The sequence below is a fragment of the Crocuta crocuta genome, unplaced genomic scaffold (assembly GCF_008692635.1).
Source record: "Crocuta crocuta isolate KB4526 unplaced genomic scaffold, BGI_CrCroc_1.0 scaffold313, whole genome shotgun sequence".
In the NCBI taxonomy this organism is placed as follows: Eukaryota; Metazoa; Chordata; class Mammalia; order Carnivora; family Hyaenidae; genus Crocuta; species Crocuta crocuta.
This window is the reverse complement of record NW_027527814.1, coordinates 212,446-237,594: the sequence shown is the minus strand read 5'-3', so window position 1 is coordinate 237,594 and position 25,149 is coordinate 212,446. Positions and strand designations below refer to the sequence as shown.

Here is a 25,149-nt window from a genome sequence, read left to right as displayed (position 1 = left end):
GTAATTATTTATGTGCCTTGTTACTAAAAGGATTTCAAACAGATTAAATATTTCATAAGTGAAGAAAGGCAAACCTGATGTTTTCTGTTATGGAAATTGAAGTTAAGGACATCAAAGTAGTTACAAGTGTGAGCTGTGCGTTCTTTTGGTCTCTCTCTCCCTGAATTAAAGACCTTGAAGTGGTTACTGAACTCATCCAGAGTCAGACTGGCTGCATCAAGAGCCTCTTGGGGAAAGACCGTCTTCATAATACTGATGTTCACACTCATCCCATCCTTACTGATTCAGAATTTCCAAGGTCAGGGCATGGATATCTATATGTTTTCTAAAGCAGTCTAGTTCATTTTTCGGAACCTCTACTCTAGACCATTTATTAATTTTATTTTCTACTTCCTTAGATGGAGTTATTCTTCATTTCCTCCCATAAGTCCATGATTTCCTTATTAAGTATTCTGTTTTGTAAATTAAAGGAAAGGGAGTAGTTTAGATTACAAAACGTTTATAGAGTTGGGAATAAGAGTAGACCCGGAAAGTTTATCTCACACAAAAGGTTGATTATTCCGAGAAGTTGCATTTGGTAAATTACTCAGGTGTCTTGGGAGACATTTCTGTCCTTTTTTATTCTAGAGCCAGTGACTGGTGAGGAATATAACTGGTACTTTGTTTTCTCTCGGTAGGCAAGGAGGGCACCATGAGCTGGCAGAGCGTCTTGTAGAAATACAGTACGAGCTGACTGACAGACTCGCCTTCTATCTCTGTGGCAGGAAACCAGGTGAGTGAAAGGCTAGTGGCCTCTCCACACCTTCAGTCAATCAGCCCCTGCAAGAACAAGTTGGGACACTGGTACCCAAGACTTCTGCTTTAACATTTCCTCAAAAAAATTGCAAATGAGGATTTTTATTTGAAAATAAAAATTCCAGTTTCGTGCAAAAGATATAAGGGTAGTCAAATCTCCTTGAATTTTAGTCTTTAAGATGTTATCTTAGCTCCAGAGGAGTGACTGTTTCAAGAATCAAAGAGCACAATGGAACCAAAATCGAACGTGTGCCATAGTTCTTGCACACGATGGGACTAGGATTGGAGGAGCAGTGCAGTAACCTGTGTAGTTATTCGAAGAAGAATTTTGCTATCTGAGGAATGGAAAAGACTCCAAAAGTAAGCTTTTTCATTAGACAACTTTATTTATGAAGTAGAACGGGGATTGGCAGCAAACCATGGTCTCTGGGCCAAATCTAGCCTGTCCCCTGTTTGTTTAAATAAAATTTTGTTGCAAGATAGCCATGCCTGTTCATTAACATAGTGTCTGTGGCTGATTTCACATTACTACAGCAGAACTGAGTATGTTGAGGGGCACCTGGCTAGCTCAGTCAGTAGAGTATGTGACTCTTGATTGGGGTCATGAGTTTGAGCTCCACATTGGGTGCAGAGATTACGTAATTAAAGAAGGAAAGCAAGGAGTAGGTTGAGTATTTGCAGGAGATACCATATGGCTGAATAGCCAAAAATATTACTGTCTGGCCCTTTACAGAAAGTTTGCCAGTTCCTGATTAGAATATCCATGTACACATATACAGTGCTTCCCTAACCTGGCTGTATGATAGTGTTAAGAGCCCCTGGTGTGGTTCCCAGTCCTTTCTTTTCCTCTAAACACAATTAAAAACCCTGGACCAAATGCATGGAGTAGCTATCTGAGGACCCTGGCTGGTGGATTAGGAACTCAAAGTACCATGGAGCTAGTGGTGAGTGTCCTGTTTATTTTACTTCTATTATGGCCTTTGTGATTGCCTGAAACCTGGAACTGCAGAGCAGGTGCAAGAATCCTGCAGCACAGAGAGTTGGGGGATTCCCCTGGGGTTTTTTTCTCCTCTGTCTCCTTTTTTCCCCCACCCAAACCCCGAGGCAGTCTTGTGGCTGCAGCAGAGGCAGCACAGCTGCCTGAATCTCTGACTAAGAGCGTGAGAGGAATTCTGATTGCTTTTATTTTTCTCTCTGTTCTCTCACCACTTGGCCCAGGGGGCAGAGCTTAACCTGGTCTGTTGTCTGCTAAAACAAAAATATTAACATTCTCCATAGAATTTAAATAATACTCAGAGTCTCACAATATAATATTCAAAGTGTTCAGGATATCAACCGTAATTACTTGACACATAAAGAACCAGGAAGATCTTAAAAGACTTGTGGGGGAAAAGGTAGTCAACAAAGGCCATCCCCAGATGTCACAGATGTTGGAATTATCAAACACTAAAGCAGTAGGAACATCATGCTTAAAGAAGTGTGAATGTTCTTGAATCATATAGAAATATAGAAGGTCTCAGTAGAAAAACAGAAGATCTAAAAATGAACCAGATAGAAATGTTGAACTGTGGGGCACCTGAGTGGCTCAGTCTGTTGAGTGTCCTACTCTGAATTTTAGCTCAGGTCATGATCTTGCTGTCATGAGATTGAACCCCACTTCGGGCTCTGTGCTGGCAATGGAGAGCCTGCTTGGGATTTTCCTGTCTCCTTCTCTGCCCCATCCCCTACCCCTGTTTGCACCATCTCTTAGTCTCTCTCTCTCTAAAAAATAAATAAACACTGTTTTAAAGAAATGTTGAACTGAAAAATACAGTAACTAAAATTTTAAAACTCACTGGATGGGCTTAATAGCAGATTGGAGATGGCAAAGAACGACTCAGTGAATTGAAATAGATCACTAGAAATTACCCAGTTTGAGCAACAGAGAGAAAAGAATGGGAGGAAAAGAAACTGAATACAGAGCCCCAAGGATTTAGGGGATAATGTCAGAAAGTTAAGTTTGTATCTTCCAACTCCCAGAAGGAGATCAAGCGTGATGCAGAAAAAATATTGAAGAAACATGGGTTCACAACTCTAAATTTGGCAAAAGACAGACTTACAGATTCAAGAAGCTCAGAGAATCCCAAATAGGATAAACTCCATGAAATCCTCACTCAGACACATCAAAGTCAAATTGCTGAAAACTAAAGACAAAACATTTGAAAGCAGCCAAGAAAAAAAATCACATATATAAAAGGATAGTTATTTGAATGGCTATGGATTTTTATTGGAAACTGTGGAGACAAGTCCTGAAAGAAAAGAACTGTCAGCTCAGAATTGCATTTCCAGTGAAAAAACCTTCAAGAATGAAGGCAAAATATATATTAAGAAGAAGGTAAGAGAACTAGTTGCTCTAACAGAAATGCTAAAGAAAGTCTTTTGGGTAAAAGGGAAATGATACCAGAGGAAATCTGGAACTTCCAGAGTGAAAGAAGAGCAACTGAAATGACAAATATCGGATAAATATAAGAGACTGTGTATTCCTCCTAAGTTCTTTGAGATATGTGTGACAGTTTAATGCAGAAGTTATAGCATTGTCTAGTGGGATTTTTAGCATATGTCACTGTGATACCTTTGATAGCTATGACATAAAAGGGGAGCAGGTAAAAAAAATACAGAGATAAGGTTTCTGCATTCATCTTAAAATGGAAAAATAATATTTTTAAGTAGATCAGAAGGTTATGTATACTATAATGCCTAGGACAGTCACTAAAAACAGACTATATGGTGATATGTGGTCAAAACATATAGGGATAAAATGGAATGTTAAAAATTACTCAAATAATCAGAAGATACTTCAATTCAAAACATTCCAGAAAAGAGAGAAAAGGGGAGAAAGAGAGGAACAAAAAAACTGAAGCCGAAACAGAAACTAATAAAGTCATAGACTTATATCCAGATATATTAATAATTACGTTAAATGTTAATGATCTAAATACCAATTAAAAAGCAGAGATTATCAGAACAGATTTAAGACTGTAAGTTCTAACTTTATGCTGTCTACAAGAAACATTTTAAATATAACAATAGAGGTAATTTAAAAGCAGAAAGGTAGGGGCGCCTGGGTGGCTCAGTCGGTTAAAGCGTCTGACTTCAGCTCAGGTCATGATCTTGTCCATGAGTTCGAGCCATGCATTGGGCTCTGTGCTGACAGCTCAGAGCCTGGAGCCTGCTTCAGATTCTGTGTCTCCCTCTCTCTCTACCCCTTCCCCGCTCATGCTCTGTGTCTCTCTATCTCTCAAAAATAATGTTAAAAAAATGTTTTGAAATAAAAGCAGAAAGGTAAAGGGGTGCCTGGGTGGCTTAGTTGGTTGAGCATCTGACTTTGGCTCATGTCATGATTTCATGGTTCAAGAGATCAAGCCCTGCGTCAGGCTGTGTGCTAACACCATGATTCTCTCTCTATCTCTTTCTCTGCCCCTTCCCTGCTTGCTCATACATTGCAGTCACTCTCTCTCTTTCCCTCTCTCCCCACCTTCCTCCCTCCCTCAAAATAAATAAACTTTTTTTAAAAAGTAACCAATTCCTTGAAAACCATGAATTACCACCCAATAAGAAATAGTATAAATCCATAATCTTACATTTTAAAGAATTTTAATTTGTACTTTATTTTAAAAAAATTTTATTTTATTTTATTTTTTTTGAGAGAGAGATAGAGACAGCGTGGGTAGGGGAGGGTCAGAGAGAGGGAGATACAGAATCAGAAGACAGGCTCCAGGCTCTGAGTTAGCTGTCAGCAGAGCCCAATGCAGGGCTCAAACCCACGAACCGTGGGATCATGACCTGAGCTGAAGTTGGACGCTTAGCTGACTGAGCCACCCTGGTGCCCCTTAATTTGTACTTTAAAATACTCCATTTAAGAAAACCTTAACCCATGGGGCGCCTGGGTGGCTTAGTCGGTTAAGCGTCCGACTTTCGCTTAGGTCATGATCTCACAGTTCGTGGGTTCGGGCCCCGCGTCGGGCTCTGTGCTGACTGGCAGCTCAGAGCCTGGAGCCTGTTTCAGAGTCTGTGACTCCCTCTCTCTCTGACCCTCCCCTGCTCACGCTGTCTCTCTCTCTCTCTCTCTCCTAGAAAGAAAAAAAAAAAGAAAACCTTAACCCACGTGATTTCAATATAAGTATTGTGAACTAGCTGAAATAGTGTTGCCATATAATATAACAGATATGCTTTATGACTCATGTGATTTGCTAGCTTTGCATTTTTGATTCTTAAGTTTTAGGAATTCACTTTTCAGGTTTTGCACAATTAAGTTATTCTTACCAAGTATTTGAGGAAGAAATAACATCAATTCTGCATTATATTTAGAAAATAAAAAGTAGGAAACACCTCTGAAGTCATTTTGTGAGGCCACCATTACCCTGATACCAAACCCAGCAAAGACAGCACAAAAAAATAGCCCTCATTAACAGGGACACCAAAATCCTTAACAAAATGTTGGCATGTCAAATCCAACTGTATATACATCATAACCAAGTAGGGTTTCTAAATGCCAAAACTGATTAAATATTCGAAAGCCAGTTGATGTGATTTATCACATTAACAGACAGGAAAAACCATCAATCTTATCATTTGATGCAGAAAAACCATGTAACAGAATTCAAAATTCTTTCACAATAAGAAAAGAAAATACTTAGCAAACTTGGAATAGAAGGGACTTCCTTAACCTGATAAAGAATATTTATCTGTAGAAGCCCACAGCTGACATCTTCCTTAATGACGAAAGATTGAATGCTTTTGCTTGAATATCAGAAACAAGGCCAGGATGTCTACTCATACCACTCTTATTCAGCATTGCTCTGGAAATCCTAACCAGTGCCATAAGACCAGAAAAAGGCATACAGATTGAAATGAAAGAGATACAATTCATCATAAATGAGATGATTTCTATATTGAAAATCCCAAGGAATCCACAGTTCTTAGAAGTAGTAAGTGGGTTTAGCAAGTTTGCAGAGTGAATACAAGGGAAACGATAAAAAATCAATCATATTTCTGTAGATTTGCAGTGGGTAATTGGAGACTGAACCTAGAAAAACAGCACCATTTATAATAGCTCCAAATTGGAAGCTTTGGTAGAAATCTAGCAAGATATTCATGGAATCTGCATGCTGAAAACTACAAAGTGCTGAAAGCAGTCCTCCAGAAGACCTGAATAAGTGGAGAACTGTTATGGGTTGGAACACTCAATAGAGTTAACCTGTCATTTTTCCACTAATTAATTTGTAAAGTTAGTGCATTTCAAGGACCTATAGCGGACTTAGATGTGCCGATTCTAAAATTTACAGGAAAGGCAGAAGAACTGGAACAGCCAAGAGACCATTCTGCAAAAGAAGAAAAATGTGGGCAAAATCACACCATCCAATTTTAACTCTTACTGTAAAGCTCTGCTGTACTCAGATGGTGATTATGGTGAAGAGACAGACATACAAGTCTCTGCATCCAGAAGCAGACACACAAATATGTTCACTTGATTCTGGATAGTTGCAAAGACAATTCAGTGGAGGAAGATGGTCTTTTCACTCTATGGTGTTGGAGCAACTGGACATTATCCATGTGCAGAAATAGAAACTTCAGGACCACCCGCAGTGCCGTAAAAACTAACTTAAAATAGATTGTAGATCTAAATATAAAACTATAAAACATCTAGAAGAAAACAAGAAAATCTGTGATCTTGGATTAGGTAAAGCGTTTAGATGTAACATAAAAGCACAGTCCATAAAAGAAGACACTGATGAATTGGACTTCATCAAAATTGAAAACTTTTGCTCTGCAAAAACTACAATTAGGAGAGTGAAAAACAAGCCACAGACTGGGAGAAAATTCTACGAAATCACATGTCCAACAAAGAACTTGGACCCAGGATATTTATACCTACATATATGAAATTCAAATGTAAGAAAACAAACAGCCCAATAAAAACTGGGCAAAGACCATATCCAGATGACAAATGAGCACATGAAGTGAAGTACTCAACATCATTAGCTGTTAGGGAAATGCAAATTAAAAGCACAGTGAGGTACCACCACACACCCTTTAGAATGACTGAAATTTAAAAACCCCCAAAGAAGCTGTCAATGTAAGTGGGAAGATATGAAGTGACTGTAACTCATACACCACTGGTTGGAAAACAAAATGATGGAGATACTCTGCCAAAAAGTCTAGCAGTTTCTTACCAAGTTGTGTATACATTGACCTAATACCTACATAAGCTAACAGTCCCATTGCTGGCTATATAGCCAAGAGAAATAAAGACTGATGATTACCCAAAAACCTATATGTGAATGCATAGAACAGCTTTTTATTCATTGGCATGTGATCAGCATCCTCCAAAAGCTAGGTTAGGACTGGGTCAGTAAGACCTGCCTGGATCTGCCAAGACTGCCTGCCCCAGCCCTGATGGTTTTATGCTAATTGATTAATTTGAAGGTGAGCCACAAAACCCCAGGGGTGCTCGCCCATCCCACATGGACAGGTGGTGGAAGCCTGCTCTGAGCTAATTCAGCTCCTGACAAGTTCTGTCCGTAACTAAAGGTCATCAGTTATACTGGGGATAAATGAAATGTACGATTAGTGTGAACACAGCCTTGCTGCTTTATGGTGTCTGGATCTTTGTACCAGTAGAAAATGAGAATATGATTCTTGCTACCGGCCAGTCCTTAGGGAGTTTGTAGACAATCTGGCAAACTCTGTCCCCTCCCACATAATTCCTAATTATGGGAAAATACTAACTGCAAAATGTAAATTGAGAAAATAATGATGGTGTTTCTTTATGTAGCTTATCAGTGTTTATAGAAACGAAACTATGGCTTGATTTCTGTTTCAGATCACAAAAATGGACAGCACTTTATAATACCTCAAATGGCAGACAGGTAAGGCCACTGAAATACCAATCAATTTTATCTGTCACTGTTATTTCCTTGGTTGTATAGTGTTTAAGTGTATAATATTTTGTATTTAACAAAGCCCATACATTTTTCTCTTTTATGGCTATACAATTTGGAAATAAGACGGCTGTAAGTAAACCACTATGTAAAACTTAAGTTTGAAAGAGTACAAGTAACAAATTTACTAGTAAGAAAATTGGAGTTAGTGATGTTGTTCCAGTTTTAGTCAGTTGTGACAGTGTATTGTGTCTATAGATGATATCTGAGAATATTTCTGTTTTATAATAGAGGGTATTCTTTATAACCATGATTGAAAAAATTTTAAGGGCTGAATAATAAATATTTTGGGCTTCGTGAGCTACGCCTCTGTCACAACTACTCTGCCAGTTGTAGATGTAACCATCCATGAACGTTATATAAATGAAGGGCATATCGATTGCAATAAGATTTTATTTCTAGACACTTAAATATGAATTTCACAGAATTCTTCATGTTATGAAATATTTTCCTTTTGCTTTGGGATTTTTTTTCCACCCAAACCAGTTAAAAATGTAAAAACCACATTTAGCTCATGGACCAAACTAAAAAATGGACTATAATCTCCCTACCCCTGGTCTGTGAGGTTAGATGAGTTCACAGCTGCAGGAATGAACTTGAAATCCTTATTTATCCAATTAGCTTTGCACAGGTACTGTCAAGAGCTTATGAAATGATAAGCTGCTATTCTAGATATAATCTTGCCATTCTGGTTTTTCACATTTTGCTCTTTTCATATTTCCTTCTGTCGTGCCTTTTTTAATACTTTAAGAATTGTGGCTTCTCACGTAAAGGGGCTGGTGACTAGCCTGGCAGTAGTTTTTGTCTTTTAGTTACTCAGTTATTATTTTTCTCCTTACTATGTTACATGAATATGATATTTCTAAAAGGAGTTACAAGTTCTTCTGTTCAAAGTTTTCTCACTAACTCTAATGGGCTGTAGAATTTTTGTTTCTGATCATGTCCATGAACTGTAATAAATGTCTTGATGCCTTGACTATCTTAATCTTCTACAAAGCTCACAAAAATGGTTTTTATTTATTGCTTATTAGTTTTGTACATTTTCTTAGCAGCCTGGATTTGTCTGATTTGGCAAAAGCTGCTAAGAAGAAACTTCAATCTGTGAGTATCTCTGTTTCCTAGTGAAGTTCAGTGTGGGGAACCATGCGTCCTAATGCCTGTCCTCAGCCCGTTAGCTGTTGCATCAGATCACTTTGTTTCATACTCTCAGAGGTTGTTAAAGCAGAAGCAGAGCATTGAGTACGTAGAGAAGAAGACGGGAAGTACTGTTAACTTTAGTAGTAGATCCAGGGGCGTCTGGGTGGCGCAGTCGGTTAAGTGTCTGACTTCAGCTCAGGTCATGATCTCACGGTTCGTGGGTTCGAGCCCCGTGTCGGACTCTGTGCTGACAGCTAGCTCAGAGCATGGAGCCTGCTTCAGATTCTGTATCTCCCTCTCTCTCTGACCCTCCCCTGCTCATGCTGTCTCTCTCTCTCTCTCTCTCAGAAATAAATAAAACATTCAAACAAACAAAAAAAAACTTTAGTAGATCCAATTTATTGGCTCTACTTTAAGTAATGGCACTTTTCTCTATTATTTTGAAACTGAAGCCTGTGCCTTTGATATTAGGAATCGGTTTCTCCTCATTAGAGTTCCTTAGTTTCTCTCTATGTACAAGAGTAAGTGGGCCACACTTCTTGGGATTCCTTCTGGTAGCCTCCTAGCATACTAGGGAATGGCACAATTTGATGCTGGAATGGTGAGTACTGCAGTTCCACTCGCTGCCATCTGGGACCCAGCCACCAGTATCACGGCCTTGCTTAGCCCACGTCATTCACCAGAGCTTTGTAAGTGTATGCTTTCAAGGGCTGGTGGTCCCGCCCCGGGTGCACGCTCGGAGCTCCCCCAGCTCTGCAGGTCACAGCCTCACTTCAGTCTGTGTACTTCTTTCCAGCCTGCCCACCTCAGCGCTAGGCAGGACCCTGACCAGCCAGCTTCTCTGGGAGTGCTTTCCCTTTGTTGGGGCCCCACAGTGAAGCCTCACCAGCGTGCTTCCCCACCACTGTAACCACCAGATTGCCCGCCTTGGGCTGTTCTTAACAGCCCTCTGGACCAAACCAAGATTCCTGACTTCTTTTCTTAGCCTTGAAGGGCGTCATCAAGTTCTCACTGTTCAGTTTTTGCCCTGCTTTCCATCCGGTTCCCACTGCATGCCTGCACAAGCACATGCGTTTCTTTCTTTTTGAGCTTACACTCTCTAAGGCCGCCTTCAGGTCCTCTTTCGGGAATCCTCTCTTTCTGCAGTGTTCTCCTTTCCCAGTGTCCAGCCATTTTGTCATTCAAGTAACTGATACCTGACCACCTTGACAGTATAGGTGGGAGTTTGCCCACACCTGACTCTGAAGCTGCAGCTCCCCTAATGTATGACTTTCTCCTCGTCCCTCTTCACTAGCGCTCCAAATAATCCTAAGTACTGAATGTGATATGAAAGTGAGTCTATCATTACTAATATTTAACTGTGATACGAAATAAATGTATTTTATGCAATCTGGTGTCCCTGTATTCTGTATCTGTGGTTTTGTGTGTCTGTGTTTTATCACCTTTCTTAAATTAAGGAGGTCATATGGTAGAATGATTAAGATGATAAGCTTTGGAATCAGGTAGCACTAAATAGTCTGTAATTTCATTTTAATTACTTAAGAGTATGTAAGCCAATTTTTATTTTAAATAATTCAAACAGTGGCACCTGGGTGGCTCAGTCGGTTAAGCCTCCGACTTCAGCTCAGGTCATGATTTCATGGTTCATGGGTTTGAGCCCCGCGTCGGGCTCTGTGCTGACAGCTAGCTCAACGCCTGGAGCCTGTTTCAGATTCTGTGTCTCCCTCTCTCTCTGACCCTCTGCTGCTCATTCTCTTTCTCTCAGAAATAAATAAAACATTAAAAAAAAAAAGTTCAATTTCATTCATCATTTAAAATTGTGCATTAAAATAAAAAATATTTATAAATAAGTAATTCAAACCTTATACATAATACTCAGGCTCCCTTAACTAACCTACATTTGCTAGGCTGAAAACTGCATAAAGGTGGGGTTATGTCTGTAATATCTCTAGCATGTGGCAGGCACTAGATAAATATGGAACAAAGTTGAGTACAGATCCCAAGAACCTGGGCTGTTGAGACCGGTCAGGTAGAGAGCTCATCTCTAACAAGCTCCTTGGCCTCTCTGGGCCATGGTATCCTCTCCCGGAAAGGGGGCTAATGATTCATCAGTGGCTGCAGCTCTGAACTGCTAAGGGAGACAGGCTGCTGTCCTTACATTAACAATCCCCCCCCACCCCCAGTGGTCTCCTCCTCACAGGGCACAGCTTGATCATCCCTCCTTAATAAGAAACTGAGAAAAATAGAATTAGACTAATGTGTTTCTTGACTTAGTAAGCATTAACATTTGGAGAGACTTAAACTTGGATCTCAGGTCTATCACTTGCTGCCTTTGTGACTTTAGGCAGGCTGCTAACTTCTGGGCCTCAATTTCCTTGTCAGTAGAGTGGGATAATAGTAGTTCCTGTCTTCATAGAAGTGTCATGAGTATGAATATGATTACAGTAGACAGTACCTGAGGTGTAAGCCCTCAGTCATTATTGCTATTGTAGTTACTATTAGTAAAAATAACCTTAGCTTATAGCCCCTTGCTGGAAAGAGATTGGATGTTTGTGATGCAAATTCAGGTCCCAAGGCCCTCATCACCTTATCCAGAAAAATGCTTTCAGAGCTTGTTTTCAATTACAAATATAAATTCACCACACTAGAAAAAAATTTGGAATATGGACAAGGGGAATCATTTTCATTCACTGTATTCTTAATGGATTCAGGCTCAGTATTTTGATATGTTTCTTCTAATTCTTGTTTCATATGCCTATCATTTTTTTGAATGGAAGCTCAGTCATAATTATAGGATTTTATATCTTGCTTCTTTCACCCAACAATTGTATTCATTTTAGCAAGCTTTCATGAGGTCTGTGTAGCCAGTGTTTTAAATTGCCACATAGACTACCTTCTGGTCAGTGTGTTCTAGATATATTTACTAGGCCCATCTCTGTGCCAGGTACTGTGTGTGGACATAAGTAATACAGTTGGGAATGAAAGTAATTCAGTGTCAACTAAAAAGGGACCAAGCAGTTCAAGCAAAGAGCAGAGAACTAGAGCCACCCTGGCAGAGGCTTAGCCTCACCTGGATTGGGGATGACCCTAAGTATCTTTCCCGTCCCAGCGGCTGCCAGCCAGGCAGTGTGGACATTGGTTTGTTGGCCACCACTGCACAATGTACTGAGTATAGACAGGCTGTTTTGGGAAGGGGGCACTCGGTTCTTTTTGGGATTGGAGGCCTGCTTACTGAGGAATATAGCAGAGACTTGCTGAAGTCTGGGTGGTAGCTTGTGCAGTGTCATGTTTTATCTTTCCAAAATGGCATGTTTGGGCATGTCCGTCCCGTCAAGGGTTAGGATCCTTTCTGTTCGGAGGCACTGGCAACTACTCAAGAGCAGAAGGGGAGGACCTTACAGGGTGATGTCCCGTGAAGAGTGGAGGACTGGACCCTACTTCTGAGATTGTTCCCTTCGAACACCTCTTACCTCCTTTATATGTAGCACACCCCTTTCTACATGTTACATCAGAGTGAGGCTGCTGTGAGAGGCAGAAATTTCTAGCAGAGCTGTACTGTTCTGGAAATGTTATTGTCTGTTTAACCGTGGGTATTTTACTAAGCACTGGCTTTAGATAAGACATTGAAGCTAAAAGGGTGAATAAGTCACATGCCCACTCATTCTCCTGGTGTTAATCCTTGTCCCTTGTGTTCCTGATATTTTTTTACTTGCAGCTAAGTAATCATTTGTTTGAAGAACTTGCCATGGACGTGTACGATGAAGTTGACAGGCGAGAGACTGATGCAGGTGACTGAACACATGGCTTTTTCTAATAAGCTTCTGTTGTCAGTGGCCAGTGACAGGCTGCCCACTTCAGTGTTTTACTTGCCTTATTTCTCCTGTCCCGATGATGCGTGTGTCGTCATTTACATTTGTGTGTGTTGGTTTCGGAGTGTGCTTCCCCGGGTCTTCCTCGTGACATGGGAGCCGCGGCCATCAGAGGGGCAGTGGCGCACCCGTGGTGATAAGATTCTATCTCTGGCTCTTTCCTCTGGCTAGTCTGGCTTGCCACGCAAAACCACAGCACCCTGGTAACCGAGACAACTGTCGTCCCCTTCCTTCCGGTCAATCCTGAGTACTCTTCAACGCGGAATCAGGCAAGTGGCCGAGGCTGAGGAGGAACTAGTAGTGTTATCTGGGGAATGGCTGATAACATGGTATTTCATTTTCCCAGGACAGGTATTTTACATTTTTTGTTTGACTTAAAATGTTAACTGTCCTTTATATACACACACGCCCAAGAAATTGGTAAGAAAAGCAACAAATGCAGATAGAAGCCTGTCAAAGAATATAAAACAGTTCACAGAGGAAATATAAATGGCTTACAAATGTGAAAAAATGTTTAACCGTATTAGCAATCCAAGAAAGCATTAAAGAAAAGGCATTAATGAAAATTTCATCAATCAAATTACTAAAGAATGTAATAAAGGATACTTGAAGCTGGTAGGGGTATAGTGAAATGGGTTTTCTAATGCTACAGGTTAAGTGTTTACATTGCTGTAGATTTCAGAAAATCAGTTTATTAACTGATTTTAAAAGCCTCAATATTTAGTCCATCCTTTCATATCAGAAATCTTTAGTTGGGTATATATGTTAGTAAAATAAAAATACAAAGATTTATGCACGGTGATTTTCTTCAAAGCACTGTATAAAATAGAGAATTCAAAACAGCCTAAGCATCCATCAGGAAGAAAAAGTTGAGTAAATTGAGAAGGCCTTTTAATGTTTATTGATTAATGGCAATTAATGGCAGTCCCAGCATTTATAACTTTATCTTGAAATTTTAAAATTTTCTTCCAAATTAATTTTTCATTATTGGGTCTACTTTAAAATTGAATTGATAGTGGAAAAAAACGCATCAAGTAGAAACATTCTGGTTTTGTTCGCAGAAATAAACACACACTGTGAGATTTAAATGGTATCTGGTTCTCTTATGTAGATGGTTCTAGACTACTTGCAAGGAAAACGTTGATGTGTGACTCCATTAACCTGCAGGGGTACTTTGATCATGCTCAGAAGTCTTTGCTGAAATCTGATGATAGTGTAACTGGTTTTATGTGAATATTGACGCATATGTTTTCACATATGGGAATGTGTTTCCAATTATTTTCTCATTCAGGGCAGACAGAAACTAGCTCGGTTTAATGCCCATGAGTTTGCCACACTGGTCATCGACATTCTCAGTGATGCCAAGAGGAGACAGCAAGGCAGTCCTCTTTCTGGTTCAAAAGGTAACTGTTTAAAACCACTAAATGTTTGCTTCTTTGGTCTTCTAAACTCGACACACATGTTAAATTTAAAATTATAGGTTAAGGCAATCATAATGAACAGTTTATCTTTTTTGAGCCCTGATGAATGATAAATATTTCAATGTTACTAACTGCTATTCAGATTTATCCTATGTGTTTCTTCCTCTTAGATCACCTGTCTTCCTATAAATTGCATCCAGAGTGTTACAGCTGTTTTAGAATTTGTCTGTCAGGCTTCCAGTCCTTATTGGAAACACCCCACCCCTCCCAGTTAAAACAAATTGTATCCTGAAATTAACCCAAAAGTCTGACTTCGATGTTATTAAAGGGCATAAGAAGATCAACTCTCTTGATTGATATTACAGCTTACCTGCTGTTGCTTACATACAAAACAAAGCTCTAAATAATTAAAATTTATTGCTATAAACTTTAGATGTCTACAGTAAGAATTATTGTGGTTTAAAATTGTAGAGCGCACCAAGCCCTATTTCCAAGGTGCCCTGTTGCATCTAGTTCAGTAGTTCAGCATCCCGAGTCTGTGCTTAGGAACACACTTTTCCCCTATCTCCATTACTCTATATTTACTGGGTGTTTTTTTTTTTTTTCTAATTATAATACTTTTTTTAAGTTTACTTATTTTGACAGAGAGAGAAAGTGCATGCACACAAGTTGAGGAGTGAGGGCAGTGAGAGAAAAGGAGAGAGAGAATCCCAAACAGGTTCAGTGCTATCAGTATAGAGCCTGGTATGGGGCTCCATCCCACAAACTGTGAGATCATGACCTGAGCCAAGATCAAGAGTAGACTCTTAACTGACTGAGCCACCTAGATGCCCCATTATATGTTTTTTATTATAAAGCATTTAACATTTTTTTTAATGTTTATTTATTTTTGTGAGAGAGAGCAGGGCGGGGCCGGGGGGGGGGGGTTGCAGGGAGGGACACAGAATACAAAGAAAGCTCCAGGCACTGAGCTGTCAGCACAAAAGCCGATGTGGTGCTCAAACCCACGAACCGTGAGATCATGACCTGAGCCAAAGTTGGACACTTAAGTGACTGAGCCACCCAGCTGCCCCTAATATAAAGCATTTAAATGGAAGAAATATGGACCATAAAAATTAAGTTTTCAGTTAGTATAGTATTCCCTAAAGACAGTAATCATCAACTGACATCAGTTCTTGATTTTACTAGTTCAACAGGAATAAGCAAATACTAAAATTTAGAATTTTAGAAAAGTTACTAAATTTTGGCAAAGGTGCAGTGATAAGAGTCCTTTTACGTAAATTTGAAATGTCAAAATGTACACACTCTTCTATTTGGTGGCTCCATTTCTAGCTAATTTGAGGGTAAATAATCAGAGATGTTACACATATGCATAACACTGAAAACATTAAAAACAAGAAACAGAGCAATGAGAATCACATATTTGAATAGTGCAGACTTTTTTCCCCAAAGAATATAGAACAATATAAAGTAATAAACTAGTTATTTAAAAAAGGTTTAGTATAATTGCAGTTTTGTAAGGAGAACATTTATACACACACACACACACGTGTACAAGTGGATACATCACATGGTAGTACTGTGTAAATACATAATTAGTCCTCATTATTTGCAGATCCCATATTTGCAAATTCATCTGTTAAATGAAATTTATCTGTAACCTCAATATCAGTACTCTCAGGACTCCCCGTGGAAACTCGTGGACATGTGCAGAGTGACAAAATATTTGAGTCACCCAAAACACACATGCCCAGCTGAAACTGAACTTGGCCATGCTCTACCTTTTTATCTCAGTTCTCATACTGTTAACAAGTGTCCTTTTTAGGTCTACATAGTGCCACATTTTTACATTTTTGTGCCTTTTGTTGATGATTTTGCTGCTTAAAACGACCCCAAGGCATGGTGCTGACGTGCTGTCTGGGGCTCCTGAGCACATGGAGGCTGTGATGTGCCTCATGGAGAAAACACCGATGTCAGATAAGCCTTGTTCACACGTGAGTTGGATAGTGCTATTGGCTGTGAGTTCAATGTTAATGAACCAACAATGTGTGGTTTTTTTTTTTAACAAATAGTTTATTGTCAAATTAGTTTCAACATAACACTCAGTGCTCATCCCCACACAATGTGTGTTTTCATGGGGCGACTGTGTGGCTCAGTTGGTCAAGTATCTGACTTTAGCTCAAGTCATGAACTCATGATTCGTGGGCTTGAGCCCCGCATTAGGCTCTGTGCAGACAGCATGGAGCCTGGAGCAATTTTTTTTTTCCGAAAGGTGTTTTTAGTGGCACCTAAGTGGCTTCGTCTCAGGTGTCTGACTTTTGATTTTGGCTCAGGTCATGATCTCATGGTTCATGAGTTTGAGCCCCGTTTTGGCTCTTCACTGACAGCACAGAGCCTGCTTGGGATTCTCTCTCTCTGCTCCTCTGCATGCACACTCTCTCTCTCTCTCTCTCTCTCTCAAAATACATAAATAAACATTAAATAAGTATATATTTATTGTTGGAGAGAGAGAGAAAGAGCACAAGTTGTGGGGGTGGAGGAGGACAGAAGAGCCGAAGCAGGCTCTGTGCTGACAGGAGAGTCTGATGCAGTGCTCAGACCCACAAACCGTGAGATAATAACCTGAGCTGAAGTCAGATGCTTAACGGACTGAGCCACCCGGGCGCCTGTAAAAATATATATATATATTTTTAAAAGGTGCCTTGGGGGGCGCCTGGGTGGCTTAGTCNCGCTGTCTCTCTCTCTCTCTCCTAGAAATAAATTAAAAAATATATAAAAAATAAATAAATAAATAAAAGGTGCCTTTAAACAGAAACACCCATAAAGTAAGGTTCTGTATTGATTGGTTGACAAAAATGTTGTGAGCAGAGGCTGGCAGGAACCCAACCCTGTGTTTCCACAGGAACAATGGTCAGTGGTTCAGATTTGCTAATTTAATCTTCATGGCAACTTTCTATATCAACCTTATGTAATGAAATTGACTCTTTGTATGTATATGTTTAGGGAAAAGACTGGAAGGGTATAGACCAAAATAAATTAATGCCTAGGAGTGATTACCATTATTCTATATTGAGTATTGCTTCTTTTCCATTATTATATGTTTTTTAGTTAGAATGAGTGGGGTAGAGGGGTGGAGAAATAGAGAGAGAGGGAAAGAGAGAGGGAGAGAAAGAATCCGAAGCAGGCCCCAGCACAGAGCCCAACGCAGGATCCTAGGATCATGACCTGAACTGAAATTAGGAGTCAGACGCTCAACTGACTAAGTGACCCAGGCGCCCCAGCATTGAATACTATTTTTGTAGTCAGATGATACATATATTTTAAATATTAATTTTAAAATTTTAAAAAGTTAAAATTCTTTTTGAGTAACCATAATTTATCACCCAGAAATAAACCAGAAGCAACATTGGAAATCAGAGGTCAGCTTGAGTTGCCTGAGAGAAGTTGGAGTGAGTTGGAGAATTTGTGAAATCTTTTCTTCAAAGCGCGTTAGAATCTGGAATCAGTCTGCTTTCTGTAGCCCATACCTTCCTGGGATGGGGGTTGTGTGTCTCCTGGGTCCTTTTCTCCTCCCTGGCAGTCATCTGACTAAATGCCAGGAGCCTGCTCTTTGAGCACCAAGTTTACTAGGCTCCATTTAACAGTTCCTTTTCCATGACATTACCTTGTAAACAAGTTACAATTAAAATTGAATCATAGTTAATCTTAGAGTAGTTATAGTTTTATTTCCATGAGCTGGAACTAAGCTTTGTGCGCTGTCTCTTGGAAGAACGAGAAACTTGGGAGCCTGCCTTCTCAATCTGAACAGCACTTTCCTAAGCTGCCTAATTAATTTGCCCACATTTACTAAGTGGCCTGCAGGGATGCTTAAATACCTCCATGTGGTTGATAGTAAGGCCCTTTCTGGTTGATAACCTGCTCTGTGATTCTTACTTTGGTGTGAATATAACATTGCTATATCTGCCATTTTCTTTTAGTTCTTTGAATGGGTAAAGCCAAAAATCCTCCTAGTGGATTTTGGGGGGAGGAAGGTTTTTTAAGCCTATGAAAAGTTATTTGCTTCTATTGATAGACAACGTGGAGCTCATCCTGAAAACAATCAGTAACCAGCACAGCATTGAGAGTCAGGACAATGACCAACCGGATTATGACAGCGTGGCCTCAGATGAAGACACAGATCTGGAAGCGACTGCAAGCAAGGCAAACAGGCAGAAGGTGAGGTGACATGTTGCACACAGAATGGGAGAATGTCTCTTTTTTAATCTTTCCTCCTGCAAAATAGCCTTATTTGTAAGCCACTGGGAAAAGTGCTCTGGAGGTGATGTTAGGCTCACCACCAGCTTGGACCAATGAGGTAAATAGGGGGTCCGTGTCCCTAAGTCCATTGCTGAATCACAGCTTCAGTTGTGACTTTATAAAACTTGTGAGGAGAGACCAGTATGTTTTATTCTGCCAACAAATGTTTACTGAGTGACTTCTCTGGATAATACTCTCCCGAATGAGGCCTGGTCCCTTTCATGTGAGGCTGTCCCTGCCTGGTAGGAGAACTGCTCTCAATGGTACAGAGTGTCAAAAGAAGCATAAACAGAAGCTGGGGAGTAGTGGTGTGCAAGGAGACACAACTTGTTGCTGAGGACAGGTGTCCGGAGAGGCTGTGTAAGTGGGGTGGCAGTTAATATACATATGCCTTAAAGGATACATGGGGTCAGGCATGTGGAGAGGCAGAGAAGGGGGTGGTCTAGGCAGAAGGAAGGTGAAAGAGGTCATCTGGGGGGATCCACTTGTGTGTAGGGACAGCCTAAAATGAGTGGGACTCAGAGCTGCAGTGGAGGGCAGGGCTCACACCACAGAGGAATGTGATGCCAGACTGAAGAGTCTACACCTTGGCGGTAGTACAGAGCCCGAGAAGCTTGTAGGCAGGGCAGGAGGGCTGAGGTCAGCAATTTTGGTTCCTCTCTTTGGGGAGGAGTGAGTGTTCTCGGTGGGTCAGAGAGTGGAGGAAGAAGAGAAACCCAACTGGGGTAGTGCTGGAGGTGTCGACGAGAGCTGATGCAGGCCACTGTGGGCCCTGTGCTGAGAGAGTCTGGGTGGAAGGGAAGCCATGGTAGCAGAGTGAACGTGGGCCCAGGGAGAAGCGCAGGGGTCTTGCCGGTCCACCCACTGCTGATTTGCCAGGAACTTGCCCCAGATCTGGCCCACAGAGGGGCTCAGCAAACGTTTGAGACGGATACATAGGAAGACAAACAGGTCTCAGCGATAAGTTGGACGTGTGCGGTACGGGGATGGACTTAAAAAGGATGTGCCCAGAGCTGTCCAGCTCACATGACTATATGAAGGGTGGTGCCACTGGCAGATGCAGGGATGCAGAAAGGACAGCAGAGGTCATTTGCTCCATCTGATCTGCCTCTGCCCAGTATCCCTGAAGCACCAGGTTCAGTCAGAGCAGAAGCCAAAGTCAAGACAGGAGCCTACCAACTGGCCTCCTCCTCTCTGCCTTGCACATCCGCGCCCTCTAGCTGGGCTCTGCCGCTGGCTAGAATGTTCCTCCTCCAGACAGCCACTCGACTAATGTCCTTCCAGCTGTTACTCGTGTCTCATCTACCCAAAGGCTTATCCCACCTGTCTCATTAAAACGCACCCAACTTCACCCCTACATCTCTCCCCAGCCCCCCACCTGCTCCATTTTCTCTCTTTTCCATAGCACCTTTCATCTTCTGTCCCTCTCTCTGCTGGGGTGTAAACACTGTGGAAGTAAGAATCTTTGTTTTCTTTTTTTACATATCCCAAGTCCCTAGAACACTGCCTGATGCTCAGTACAAATAGATTAGAATGAAGGAATTACTGAAAGAATGAATTTTTTTTAATGTTTTTATTTCTGAGTCAGAGACACATACAGCATGAGCAGGGGAGGATCAGAGAGAGAGGGAGATATGGAATCCGAAACAGGCTCCAGGCTCTGAGCTAGCTGTCAGTACAGAGCCCAATGTGGGGCTCCAACCATGAACTGTGAGATCATAACCTGAGCCAAAGTCGGACGCTTAACTGACTGAGCCACCCAGGCGCCCCTAGAATAAATTTTTAAAAAAGAAAAGGAAGGCACTTGGCCAATTCAGTTGGATGAGCATACGACTCTTAATCTTGGGGTTGTGAGTTCGAGCCCCACATTGGGTGCAGAGATTACTTAAAAATAAGACCTTTCAAGGAAAAGGACCGGGCAAGAGAAAGGCAGGCAATACCAAACAAATGCACTGAGAGAGTCATTCTCAGACTAGATTTAGGGCCACACCTCCTGTTCTGTTAGGAAATATTGACTCTAATATTTTTCAAGTATTACAGTAACCCTACCTTTATGTTTTATTTTTGCATTACTCCCCAAAGGCTTGATTTGGTGTGATTAACTTTGCAGTCCAGCTGGCATGGTCAGACTTAGAAATTCTTTAGCTGTGAGTCTTGAATGTTATCATCATCTCCGATTGTGAACATTTTCCCCAATTTATTTTTAGAGCCTAGATTCAGATTTATCAGATGGACCAGTCACTGTGCAGGAATTTATGGAGGTCAAAAACGCTCTAGTGGCTTCTGAGGCCAAGATACAACAGCTAATGAAGGTGAATAACAACTTGAGTGACGAGCTGAGAATTATGCAGAAAAAGGTAACATGTCAATAAATGCCAGGATGATTGACTCTTTAACCCTGTAGCATAAGGAAGAATCCTAGGCACGGTGCTTGTGGGCAGAGGGGGAAAAAAGCAAGTTATTGCAACAGACCTAAAATCCTTTGGGCCAAACTGTCTTTTGGGGAAGCAGTATGTATTTGGATTTCAGACGAAGTGGTTTTGATGGGAAATAAATCCAGAGTGAGTTTCCCAATAGTTGACATGTAACAACCTAGTTGCAGCCACCCTGCAATAGCATGCACTATTCCATGCTCCCTGGGAATCTGCATGCCCCTCCAGGGATGCAATCCTTGCTATTGCTCATTCTAAAGAGTAATTGCACCATGAAGACAGAGCAGACAAAATCCCTGGACAGGTGTCTGTGCTGACCAGCACTCCGTGCAGGGGCTGCCGTCCCTGCTCACTTACTGTCAGTTGTTACCCACCAGCTCCAGCAGCCCATCCCGCCCCCGCCCTCCCCTCCCCCCCACTGCTCTGTTTTCCACCGGTACTTCTGATTTCTGATGTCCTCAGAGCCTCAGAGCCTACAGCAGCGCCTGCCCCAGAGTAGGCACTTGGTAAATACAAGAAGACATTTTTTCACATGCATGAGCAAGAACTGCTCACTAGTAAGAGACAACCCTATTCGTCTGTTCGCTGCTTTTGGGGAGAGTGAGAGATATATGAACATATTAATCCCTAAAAGGGGTGTAGTTAATAGTAGCAAGGAATTTGCTTAAGTGGGGGATTATGTACTTAACTCTTTACGAGAAGGCTGAGAAAAGGAAGTTTTAAAAATTCTCAATTCTGCCCAAGACTTTGTGGATGCTGTCCCCATCATTCAGTTCTCTGCAAGATGAGGTTTTATACACTTCCCTTAAGCAGAAACAAAGTATGTGTCTGTGACTTAATTCTGTCATTTGAAGAGGAGTGTTTCAGAATCATTATCAAGAACAGAAGACAAGGCTTGCTCCCTTTGTGGCTGGGCCCTTTCCAGTGATGCTCCCTAAAGGAAGGCCGAAGAAGCAAAAAGTCTGTCCTGTCTGCCTGTCAAGGACAGACACCGCAGTGCACTCTCACCTGGGGCTTGGTCTAGGATTCTTTTGATGTTGAGATCTAGACCATTGTTTTTAGATAAATGGCTCCGAACCTACCATACTGCCTCAAGATCAACCAGATTTCAAGCCAGCACGTGTTCTGTGCCAGCCTGGCCCTGTCTAGGGCTGGTGTGCAGCCGTGAGCAAGGCCGACCAAGAGCCCTTTTGCTGTATAATCATACAGGGCTTGCACTTCCTCTGTCTTTTCTGAAGTATTTTCTGCTTAATGAATTATAGTTTGTTCCGTTAACTGAACTAATGATTTTGTTGAGGTGACTATTTCTGAAACATGTCGACTTTGCCAGTGTAAGTCAGTCTGCTAAGCATCACCTTTTTTTCCTTTTTATTTTTTTTCCTAAAACGCTCCTTTAGTATTTATAGAAATCACCAGAGATAAACCTCATATCTTTGAAAACAAATGTCTTGAACCTTAAGAAATGCAGAGTGAAATTATTTGCCATTGCTCATGGATTATGTCCTCAATTCTTAGAAATGCTCTTGATGTCTGGAACTATTGAGTTATCTACAATTTTTCATTATTGTTATACTCCTTCCAAACAAAAAAGTGTGATCTGATTCATATTAAGATCGCATCAATCAAATTTATTCTAGAACATCTCTCTAAGTACAGAGGGCTAAAATTTTTTGAAATCGAGACAAGGAACTTGTGCTCATCAAAACACATTCAAGTAAAATCCATGCTGGTTGTTTTAGAGGCATGAAAAGCATTAAGATGAAGTTTCAGGTTTCAAGGCCTTGTCTAAAAAACTCGGAGGGAAGGTTTTTACACAGACAAGCACGTGACCAGACACCCCAGTCACTCATCGAGGGGCATGTGTCTGTTCTCACTCCCTGCCCTGTGTCCATTTCACTTTAGGATGTAGGCTCCCAAATAAATATTTGGCCAGGCACCTTATGCCTGTCTCTGTCCTGGAATGTAGGGATTTCCAATGGCTGCTTATCACTTTGCAGCTGTTCTTTCTTTGCAAAATGAGTCGCAGATAGAAGTTATACCCTGAAAGCCTTTGTGGTATGGAAGCAACCTGTGTGTCATTCTTTAGTGGATCACACATGGAAAAGAACATGAAATGAGGGTGTTTCTGTGGCTGAGGCAGTAAGTCAGACTGTCACAGAAATTTGGCACTATTCCTATAAAGAACGTAGAATTTGCTTATTTTGCAAAGATGTGTTGGTTTTGTTTCACAGTTAGGTAAACGTTCTTATATGTTTGTAGTTGACCAAGTAGCATGATTTGTATCTGATCTTTCATATTTAACAGTTGCTTGGAAAAGATGCTAATTAATGAAGAGGAGCAGCCACTATTGGTGTATTGTTCACAGATCGGTGCTTTCTAAATAAAAATTGAAAGTAACTCCTAACACTGAATGGGCTTGCTATTGAAAAAGTAATGATCTCCTGGTGCAAATACATTTGCTTGCGGACTTAACCCTTGGCCCTGGTGGGGAATTTGGTCAGAGTTTACAGTCTCTGTCAAAGAGTAGACAGCTCAACTTACACCACCCCCAGCTTATAAATTCTCGTGGACAATGAAGGAGCACCAGAGAGGAAGGATACGGTGCAGGACTGGACTCAATTAATTGTGTTTGAAATGCCAGACGCTAAGGAGTAACACGATTCCTTGCCGATCCCCTAACTCTAATTCAGCAAACACCATGAAGCAGCCTGCATGTGAGGAATGGAAAGAGAAATCAGGGTCTCCAAGTGACAGCCTCTAACTAAAATAGGGTGGTGCCAGGCAGATTAGAGTGTTTAAAGCTGACACGGCCATGGTCGCGTTTTTGAGTGACAAAAGCCAAAGGAGAGCGAGGCCAGATACCCCGGCCCTGGCTGCAAGATGACCGGTCACCAGAGGGAACACGTGCTACGTGGAGCATACAGACGAAGATGTTAACGTAGTTCGATAGGCCTCCAGTTTTCTTCGTGATATGTTAATATAGCAAACGTCCCATGATTCGCTTCCCTCTCTTTTTTAAAAAGTGCTAAATTGTTTGGAATATCAAGAGTATTCTGTAATAAAAATTTGTTGATCACAATTTTCCTTGTTGGCTTTTTGGGAAGCAGTAGCTCATCTGACTTTTCATAAGCTGAACTTCCCTGTCTTTCTTGCTTTGCAAAGCCCCCCAGTCATCTGTGCTGCTTCCTTGGCGTCTGCTGGCATCTTGCATTTGCACATTGCTCAGGGCTCATTTGAAAAGCAAGTTACCTAAGGGACATCTTAGTGATCTCAAGCTCTTGCTTGAAACAAGAATACCCCAGAGTACAGCTTGCCCACAGACATTTCCGAGGCCCACCAGACCAGTTTCTAAGTGGTTAGACATTTCGTTTTTGAAGAGTCCAAACTGCAACTTTGCCACAGTGAGAAACTGCGCTGTTTAATTTGCTGAAGTGATGAAGTGAATTGATTGCGTGTCCCTCATTCCGGGAGAAAGATTCTTGTTTGTAGTTGCCTATAACTTTCGACCCAGCTAGCTGTTACTGTTCTTACTGTTTAAAGCTGGTAGTTGTATGCGTTTACTTGGTGTTTGCTTTTTTGCTTGCTATAGAAAAACACCGTCCCACTGCCAAACATTTCTTTCAGCTTCAAACACTCCAGAGTGAAAATTCGAACCTCAGGAAACAGGCCACAACCAATATATATCAGGTGCAAACTGGTTCTGAGTACACAGACACTTCCAACCACTCTTCCTTAAAGCGACGTCCGTCTGCCCGGGGCAGTAGGCCCATGTCCATGTACGAGACGGGATCAGGTCAGAAACCGTATCTCCCAATGGGAGAAGCGAACCACCCCGAAGAGAGCAGGACGAGACTCCAGCCTTTCCCTGCGCACGTAAGTAACAGCACTGGCGCTTCCGCTGTTCACTCTCTGTCCAGCCTGACCCCGGCTCTCTCTCTTCTAAACCTGCACATGCTCGTGCCTCTGCTTTGCCAAATTGGGCTAGGAGAGTGTTCCTTGTGTTTGCTGTATTAACATGTCAACAGATGCTTGTTGTATTCCCACAAGCAGACAGGGCCATTGGCCAAAGGTTTCCCAGCAAAGTTCGGGATTCTGGCTCTTATTCGGCCCCCTCCCCCGACTCCTCTCTCCCTCATGTCCATAATATCTTTCCCAGCCAGCCAGTACTGGAACATTCTTTGTAACAAGCTTTCTTCCCCACTTCTAAAAACAAAAACAA

General features: G+C 41.4%; 1 protein-coding gene and 1 non-coding gene across 17 annotated transcripts in view; both read left to right on the top strand.

The window, feature by feature from the left end:
• GIT2 (GIT ArfGAP 2) overlaps positions 1-25,149 on the top strand; it is a 51,302-nt gene that overhangs the window by 10,873 nt on the left and 15,280 nt on the right. For 4 of the 16 annotated variants that reach the window (XR_013337794.1, XM_077775027.1, XM_077775003.1 and 1 more), the window contains 9 exons: positions 678-772; positions 7,658-7,703; positions 8,825-8,876; positions 12,628-12,700; positions 12,953-13,050; positions 14,073-14,184; positions 18,275-18,417; positions 20,706-20,855; positions 24,555-24,803. Coding sequence is in view for 15 of the 16 variants with exons in the window: in XM_077775027.1 (XP_077631153.1) it covers positions 678-772; positions 7,658-7,703; positions 8,825-8,876; positions 12,628-12,700; positions 12,953-13,050; positions 14,073-14,184; positions 18,275-18,417; positions 20,706-20,855; positions 24,555-24,803 (1,018 nt within the window). In the remaining variant the exon portion in view is untranslated. Of the gene's footprint in view, positions 1-677; positions 773-7,657; positions 7,704-8,824; positions 8,877-12,627; positions 12,701-12,952; positions 13,051-14,072; positions 14,185-18,274; positions 18,418-20,705; positions 20,856-23,234; positions 24,010-24,554; positions 24,804-25,149 lie in introns of those variants that run through there. The other 12 variants (XM_077775051.1, XM_077775036.1, XM_077775077.1 and 9 more) reach the window with 9 other exon arrangements.
• Positions 14,402-14,463, top strand: LOC144240988 (U7 small nuclear RNA). The gene has a single exon (XR_013337930.1). It is a non-coding gene; the product is annotated as a U7 small nuclear RNA (small nuclear RNA).